This window comes from Bactrocera latifrons, unplaced genomic scaffold, assembly GCF_001853355.1.
Source record: "Bactrocera latifrons isolate USDA-ARS-PBARC rearing strain unplaced genomic scaffold, ASM185335v1 scaffold_67, whole genome shotgun sequence".
NCBI lineage: Eukaryota > Metazoa > Arthropoda > Insecta > Diptera > Tephritidae > Bactrocera > Bactrocera latifrons.
Window position 1 is genome coordinate 615418 of NW_017537345.1, and position 9271 is coordinate 624688.

Sequence of the window (9271 nt, forward strand, 5' to 3'; positions counted from 1 at the left end):
AGCGAGACGCATTTGCAGACAGAAAAAGAAAGAGGCCGAAATGCGTAAGTACGGGGTAATGCTGCGAAAATTCTACGAAAGAATGCGGCGGCTTACAGAAGGTTTCAAGACCGGAGCATACTCTTGTGGAAATCCCAAAGATGATCTAGTCACCGATGCCTAGATCATAATTAAATCATGGAGGGAACACTTCTCCAGCCTGCTGAATGGCAGTGAACACTGGCACAACGCCAGGAGAAAGCGAACCCGATTCCCCAATCGATGACGATGGAGCGGACGTCCCATTGCCCGAGCAGGAAGAAGTTCGAGTAGCAATTACCCGCCTGAAGAACAACAAAGCGGCGGGGGCCGATGGATTGCCGGCCAAGCTATTCAAACACGGCGGCGAAAAGCTGATAAGGAGCATGCATTAGCTTCTTTGTAAAATATGGTCGGACGAAAGCATGCCCAACGATTGGAATTTAAGTTTAAGATATTGATATCATCGGCCTCAACACCCGCGTCGTTAGTTCTGCTTTCACCAGACTGGACAAGGAAGCAACACAAATGGGTCTGGCAGTGAACAAGGGCAAGACGAAATATCTCCTGTCATCAAATAAACAGTCGTCGCAATCGCGACTTGGCACTCACGTCACTGTTGACAGTCATAACTTTGAAGTTGTAGATAATTTCGTCTATCTTGGAACCAGCGTAAACAACATAAACAATGTCAGCTTGGAAATCCAACGCAGGATACATTTTGCCAACAGGTGCTACTTCGGACTGAGTAGGAAATTGAGAAGCAAAGTCCTCTCTCGACAAACAAAAACCAAACCCTATAAGTCACTCATAATTCCCGTCCTGCTATATGCTATATGATAAGTCGACGTTACGAGTTTCCGAGTGAAAAGTTCTGCGAAAAATTTATGGTGGTTAAGCATTCGATGGAACGATGAGCTGTACGAGATATCCGACGACATTGACATAGTTCAGCGAATTAAAAGACAGCGGCTACGCTGGCTAGGTCATGTCGTCCGGATGGACGAAAATACTCCAGCTCTGAAAGTATTCGACGCAGTACCCGCCGGGGGAAGCAGAGGAAGAGGAAGATCTCCACTCCGTTGGAAGGACCAAGTGGAGAAGGACCTGGCTTTACTTGGAATATCTAATTGGCGCCACGTAGCGAAAAGAAGAAACGACTGGCGCGCGGTTGTTAACTCGGCTATAATTGCGTAAGCGTTGACTACGCCAATCAAGAAGAAGAAGACTTACATATTTACCGATATATGCGGTATAAAGGCAGCCGGAAATTCGAAAATGTTTCTATTCGTAAATGCGGAACTGTTCGTTAGCTCGTTATATAATATAATATTAATATCTTCTTGATACAAGGTGTGAAGCAAAAGCAATTTAAAATTGTATTATATGAGAAGTAAGCATGGGTGCAGTTCGATTTCGCCCATTTTCGCACTATCAAATAAGAAAAATAAAAGAATGTTAGCACCGAATTTGGTTTATATCGGTCGAGCAGGTTCTGAGATAAGAGATTTTAATAGTACCGTTATATGAAAGAAGGGCGGAGTTATCATCCGATTTCATCCATTTCACACCTTAGGCAATAGTTCCTGTAATAATTCTCTTTAACAAATTTGACTATTGTAACTTTACTGGTTTTCGAGATATATACATTAAACATATTAGAAGGCGGGGTCGCGCCCACTTTTTCAAATTTCTTAGCTCACAGATGCCCCTTTCTAGTGTAATCCACTGGGCTAAATTACAGTTCTCTATCTTATTTTATTGCTTAGTTATGGGAATTTATAAGTTTTCTTTTAAAGGTGTTCCGTGGGCGCGGTTTCAGTCGGATAACGCGCATCTATGAACTCTGCCTTACTATTTTGCCATGGGAAATTTGTACCAAGTTTCATGAAGATATTTGAATTTTTACTCAAGTTCCAGCTTGCAAGGACGAGCAGACGGACGGTCAGACCGACTGTCAACCGGATTTCAACTTTTCTCGTTATCCTAATTATTTATATATAATTAACCCTATATCTATCTTGCTTAGTTTTAGGCAAACAAAGCTATTATAACCATGATAAGTTTTAAAAATTTTCTAATGACTTCATTTAGAAGGTTCAGTTTAAATGACAGCTATTTGCTATAGTATTTCCATCAAAACAATTTCTTCTAATATTATAGTAGAATTGCCTTTGATAGTAATTCACGCTAAATTTCGTGAAGGTATCTTTCTAAATAAAATAGTTTTCCATACAAGAACTTAATTTTTATCGGCCAGTTTGTAATCCAGTGCTCCGATATTGGAAGTTCCGACAATTGAGAGGGAGCAGTCGGTGTTATTTCATGCTGGTAAAATTTTAATCCAGTTTCTTTAAGAAATGTTAAGTATGTATCTTTATCACAGGGGTCTGAAAGTTTGAATATAAAATGAATTTGATTACCAGAATCCCCGGTCGTAGGAGAGGAGACGAGTTGGCTAATTTAGGAGCCTCCATAGAACAATTCAAGGCAGAGATATTACCGTGTTCGTCAAGAAATATCAAGAGAGAGCTCAATATGCAATTTAAGCAAATAGCGCAAAGTAAATGGAATTTACAACCAAATGTAGGACAGCGAAACAGAAATTACACAATTATGACAAGACAAAACCTAAAGACTTATTAGATTGGAGAACATGCGTTAAAAGTGGCTATGTTCTATAACAGCACTTGCCATAGCTACAAACTCGAAGGGAACCAGAGAACTATTCTTCACTTCCACTGTGAGTACCTAGCTCTATCACAATCAGACATCGAACTTTAGGAAATCATTACTTTAGAAAATGGTTTGAGCTCAACTAAAGAATGTGATATCACGATATAATATCTAACGATAGTGTGGCAAAATGACGCTTCCCGTGCTAATTGGGCCCGAAGGCGCAGCCATCTTACCTACCTACCTACTGGAACCCTCTTCCATGTGGATTAACAGCAAAATTTTACAACCATAATACGCTCGAAACTATCTCTTTTTAAGGAAAGTCACGCCTAGAAATTACTTTTTTAACATTAATTAATAACAGGGAACGAATGAGTGTCAGTGCTCCGTAGAACCTGTGCTGTATGTGCTACGTGACGTTCATTATCACTCACAAGTATTTATGTATAAACATATACTAGTATAATATAATTACCCACCTGAAGAGCAAGGAAGCGGCAGAGGCCGATGGATTACAATTCAAATATGGCGGCGAAGAATTGACAAACTGCATGTATCAGCTTCTTTGTAAGATATGGTCGAATGAAAGGATGCTCGACGATTGGAACCAAAATGTGCTCCACGAAATCCACAAAATGGGAGACCCTACAACCTGCGCCAATTATCTTGGGATTAGCCTCCTTAATATCGCAAATCTTATCGAGAGTAGGGAAAGATCTCTCCAATCCGATCGATACCAATTTCGTCTATCTTCGAACCAGCGTTAGCATCAACAACAATGTCAACTTCGAAATCCAACGCAGAATAACTCTTGTCAGATGCGACTTCGGGCTGAGTAGGCAATTGAGAAATAAAGTCCTCTCTCGATCCAAGATCAAACTTTACAACTCCTTCATCATTTCCGAGGCATGCACGATGATATCATGGTGGAAGAGTACGTTCCAGCTTTGAAGATTTTCGATTCAGTATTCGCTGGTAAAAGCGGAGAAAGAGAAAGACTTCCATTCCGGTGGAGAACGACCTGCACTCGGTATCTCGAACTGGCGACAAATAGCGAGAAGGAGAAACGACTGGTGCGCTGTTCTTAACTCGGATATAACCGCGTAAGCGGAGTCTACGCCAGTAAAGAAGATAAAGGCGTATGTATATATGTATGTATGTCGGTAGTATGTAATAGGAAAATATCGGAATTCAATGGCAGTATTATTTACATACGGTATTTATTAATAGAATATCGCTTTAAATGCTTGCACACTTTAACACTGTACGTCATGGCGTATACGCAACATTCTGTCCAACGTACTTGTATTTATTTTTTTGTGCTTAAATAAAAAAGACGTTAAAACTAAGAGTTTTGCAACCTTAAATTACACTGGTAGACACATAATTTGTGACATGAAAATTCTTAGGGGTTTCTAATGCAGTCTGATACCCTAAAGTAAAATCTGAAAACCGATCCGATAGATATTCTGTAACCTGCGGCTTTAGATTTTACAATATTTTATATATATAATTATGTTATTAATTTATAATTCGCATGTTTATCGAATCGGTAAATTTTTTTTTCTGTAAGTTGGTAGTACTGTTACTGATATTTATGATAAGTTTCAGAACAAAGTATTAATTAGTATTTGAGATACGCGTCGTTTTGTGAGGCTCTAAACGTGAATTCTTCGATTTTTACCATGTCTGAATTTAGTGAACAAAGAAGTGCGATAATGCACCATCTCATACTGCCTTGGTTATTCGTGAGCATTTCGCTACATTTTCAACTAATATTGTGCCCCAACCCCCACATTCGCCTGATTTACCTTCGTGCAACTTCTGGCTATTCAGCAAATTCACATGACCACTCCGAGCAATGGCCAGTACGTCAGGCACTCACTCAGGGACAAAAAAAACGTTACCAGTGAACCTCTAGTTGATACCAAAAAGGTATTACTACCGCCTTTGCATATTAAATTGGGTTTAATGAAGAATTTTGTTAAGGCAATGGACAGAAATGGAAGAGGGTTCTTGTATCTGAAACAAAAATTTCCATAAGTGAGTGAAGCAAAAATTAAGGAGGGCATATTTTTGGGTCTGCGAATCAGAGAACTAATGAAAAATTAATCATTTGAGGAAATGCTCAATGAAACTGTAATACGAGCCTGGAGTGCATTTAAAAGCGTTCTTAAAAATTTTCTTGGAAATCTGAGAGCTGACAATTACAAATATCTTGTGACGGAACTACTTACTGCATATATAAAAAAAATGGGTCTGTCCCTTAAATTCACTTTCCGTAAGTGACGAACATGTGGATCTTTATGATTTTGTTATTAATTTAAGAAATGTTTAACTTGAAGCTATAGTTTAATTTTTTATACATATTTCAACATTTAATTTACAGCATAAAATCAATGCGGTGTTTGCTCATTTTGCTAAATTTTACTATTATTTATTCTGGTTTCACAGGAATTTTGTAGTTTATGTTAAGGAGTGCTTAGTCGGTTAATCTTTTCTGAAGCATCGTTGTTCTGAGCCAAATTTTGATTCGGCTCAAAGAAGAAAATGATAGTTCAGCGCCAGAATTTGTGGCTGCAGAGTATGTAAAGGATAATATGAATCGACGGATGTATATCCTTATCTCAGTATTTTTCTAAGCAAAAAAGCGCTTGTGTTCTCGTAGTCATTTTCATTTTCCAAGGTGGTTAAAAAAGCGCTACTTCCGCTTTGAGCTTCATTTTTTGCAGTTCTTTGTTTCCGGGCAAAATTTTCCCAAAACGTCTAATTAGGCATTCAGTGACTACAGTTAAATTCTATTCTTCCAAATTTAGGTTACATTTTGGTAACAGCTGACGCAAATTGAAGCTTTCAAGAACTTCCGTGTCATTGAATGTATGCAGAAACCCACTTTGAGGTGGGTGATTGTTTCGATGACTCTGACGACCACATGTTATGGGGTTTTCCACTTCAACAAGTCTCCATTTACAGTACATTTTTGCTATCTTCTGCTACAGTCATTACCCTTTGGCCTTTTTAAAAGTGTCCTGATTATAGTTATAATCAGTATATGTACTTACTTACCAAAAAACATAACAACAAAACGCCGTCTTCTCCGAAAAATCTAGTATTTTTCTTTTGTAAAACAAAAAAAATACTATTTTATTAACAAGTTATGTTAACATTGTACTTATGTCACCGTATAAAGTTGATTACGTCTAGTCAACTTGAACTGTACTTAAAGCTTCGTGCATAAATATACAAGAGTATGATAGCTTGTCATTCATGACTGTAATGTTTACCATTTTATAAAGTGGCACTTATATGCTCCAGATTAAAAACTATAAGAAGATTTGGAGAAGTGTCCTCAATTTGAAAAGCAAGCATTTTTATTAAGTTTCGTGTTCAAATGAACGGACACGTAGTCCATTTCCAGACCCTTAATGACATACATTTATTAAAATATTTTTTTTTTTACCTAATACGCATAAATATATGCATATACAGTATAATCGCGCAAAAGTTAACTCGCGAGAAAGTTAAACCTTCGGCTAAGTTTACCGATTTTGAGCGTCCACGTTCTGCTCTAAAAAGTTAACTTTGGGTTTGGGTTAACTTTGGGTTAACTTTTTTAAGCTTTTCTATTTTTTCAAACCCAACCGTTTGTTTCGCAAGAAAAACAAGTTCGGGTATTCCCATCATTTCTATGTATTCCCCGAATTTCTATGTAAAAAATTATGGTCGGTGTCGCGAGGTACATAGATACGTAGTGTGTCATGAGCGTTTAAACTTGCGTGTTGTTTATGGTTAGTGTGTTAAAAAATGCAAACAAAGCAGAGAAAATCATTGCAAATCAAATAAAATTTGCATCAAAAAGCTGAGATTTTAAGAAAACTCGATGAAGGTATTCATGGAAACCGATTGGCGTTGGATTATAATGTATCTAAGGCGGCCATCTCAAAAATAAAGAAAACACGTCATGAAATTTTGGAGGCAAGGGCAAACACACATGAAGTTACAACTAAGAAAACTTTACATAAATCGGAATATCCCGTTCGTGAGGCAAGGTTGTATAAATGGTTCTTAAGCCAAAGACAGCGTAATTGAGTGGTCCAATTTTAAAGGCAAGAGCCAAGCTCGAATTTGCCAAATTGCACACAGGAAAACAATTTCACGCAAGTGATGGATGGCTTGCAATTTTCAAGAAAAGATTCGGTATTTGCCACTTAAAAATTTGTGGGGAAATCCTCTCAAGCGACAAGACAGGAATATCACCGTTCATTCATAATTTGCGGGAAAAAATTAATGTAATGGAAATTTCGGACATGCAGCTTTATAACGCAGATGAATCTGGATTATTTTATCGTTTCCTGCCCGATAAAACATTTGTCGCGGCAAACAAAAAGATGGCACCTGGCCGAAAAATAGCAAAGGATAGAATCACATTTATGTTGTGTGCGAACGCAGATGGTTCGCATAAGTTGAAACCATTGATAATTGGTAAATCCGCAAACCCCCGTTGCTTCAAAGGGTTTGAAAACCCATTGGAATATGCTAACTCGCAAAAGTCTTGGATGAATTCAGAGCTATTCTTCCGCTGGTTCCATCATTCCTTTATTAAGCAGGTAAATTTATTTTTTTTATCCTTTAAAAGTTTTAAGTGTGCCAAAATATTTGTCAGGTTCGCAAATTTTCTGCTGAAAATAATTTACCACCAAGGGCATTATTGCTGATTGACAACTGTACTGCACATAAGCCAATTGACAAGTTACAGTCAGATGATGGAAACATTGCAGCAATGCTTTTACCACCTAACGTGACAACTGTTTTGCAGCCCATGGTTCAAAATCCCATAAAACTGGTCAAGTTAGAATACCGGGCTAAACTGTTATGGAACATTGTAGCACAAGAAAACATTCCGGTTGAAAATATTTTTAAAGGACATTCAATTCGTGATGCCATCTTGCTGCTTAAATTAGCATGGGATGAATTGCCAAGAGCTGTGCTTATAAAAGCTTGGAAAAATATAAAACAGTGGGCCGATGATCAATACGACAGCGAAGACGAAACTCCATTGCTTATATTGATTAGATCAAATAGTTCTCACGATGATACACTTCGACAGGTACAATCGTTATTGTCCAAGGTGGGTGGTGTTGACGTCAGCAGTGAAGACATCGCAAATTGGAACGACGATCAAAATACGGAAGATGATGAAGATTTCGAAGTGTCTGACAATGAAAATGAAGAACCAGTTGTCGAGGAAGATATGCAACAACAGAAAGTCAGTTTTTCCGAAGCAGTTGAAGGCATCATCAATACCTTGATAAAGTGGTATGAAAACAAAAATGATGCAAATCAGATATCACATCTTATTAATATGCGTACGAAAATTGTCAGCAGCTATTACACAAAAGAAAAGAAACAAACAAGTCTCGACCACTTCTTTGAACCAGCCCATACAAATTAATATGTACATATGTATGTATGTATAATGTGAAAAAGTACAAACTAAATCTAAATTTATGTTTTGTTAAGAGTGAAAGTCAGTCATGCAAATAAATTGAACGTATTATATCACCAAAATTATGTTTATTTCCGTGTTTTTTTTTTCAAAATCGAAACACCTTGGGACATTTTGGTTCACTTTTTCGCGATTCTACTGTATTTATTTATATATAGTTATGATCAGAATAATAGAGTTACATTTTGGAAGTGAAAATGACGTTAAACTCATTGAAAATCTTAAACGGGAACCACTCCTCAATTGCCTACTCAGTCCGAAGCAGGACCGGCTGTAAAGAGTTATTCTGCGTTGGACTTCGAGACTGGTGTTGTTGTCGGTAATATTGCTGGTTCCAAAACAAATGAAATTATCTACAAGTTCGAAGTTATGACTGCCAACAGTGACGTGAGAGCCAAGTCGCGAGTGCGACGACTGTTTCTGTGAGGACAGGAGATATTTGGTGTGCCCCCGTTCACTACCAGACCCATTTGCTTCGCTTCTTTGTTCAACCTGGAGAAAACTGAACTAATTCGTGGTTATTATAATAATAATCATCGGCGTACGCCAACAGTTGTATACTCTTGCAGAAGATTGTAGCTTCTCTTTTTAAATCTGCAGCTCGAATTATTTTCGCCAGGAGTAGATTGAAGTCGCACAGTAGAAAGTCGCCTTGTCTGAAACCTCGTTTGGTATCGAACGGCTTGGAGAGGTCCTTCTCGATCCTGACGGAACTTTTGGTATTGCTCAACGTTGGTTTACACAGCCGTATTAGTTTTGAGGGGATACCAAATGCAGACATAGCAGCAGGTCCTTTTATTTCTGTCAAGATTTCTTTGAAATCGGCGAAGAGGTGGTGTGTGTCGATCCTCTCTCTACAGGTCTTATAGCAAATTTTTTCGACAAAACATCCAATTCTGGCACTTTTTGGAAAAAGTCATACTAATAAAGAGGAAAGTAGATTTTGGTTTTCAAACTCAAATTCAGATTTAAAAAACAACGAATGCAATGTATTATTTAAATTCAATTTGTTTGTTTGTATACATAAATAAAATATGAATAAATATATTTACAACATTTTTTACTACA

The 9271-nt window shown here is 37.7% G+C and overlaps 1 protein-coding gene across 1 annotated transcript in view; it reads left to right on the forward strand.

The window, feature by feature from the left end:
- LOC108975555 (jerky protein homolog-like) overlaps positions 1-8149 on the forward strand; it is a 32608-nt gene extending 24459 nt beyond the window's left edge. Inside the window, exons 2-3 of the mRNA XM_018944112.1 lie at positions 6841-7304; positions 7361-8149. Of these exons, the coding sequence (XP_018799657.1) occupies positions 6841-7304; positions 7361-8149 (1253 nt within the window). The remainder of the gene's footprint in view (positions 1-6840; positions 7305-7360) is intronic.
- The last annotated feature ends 1122 nt before the right edge of the window (positions 8150-9271 follow it).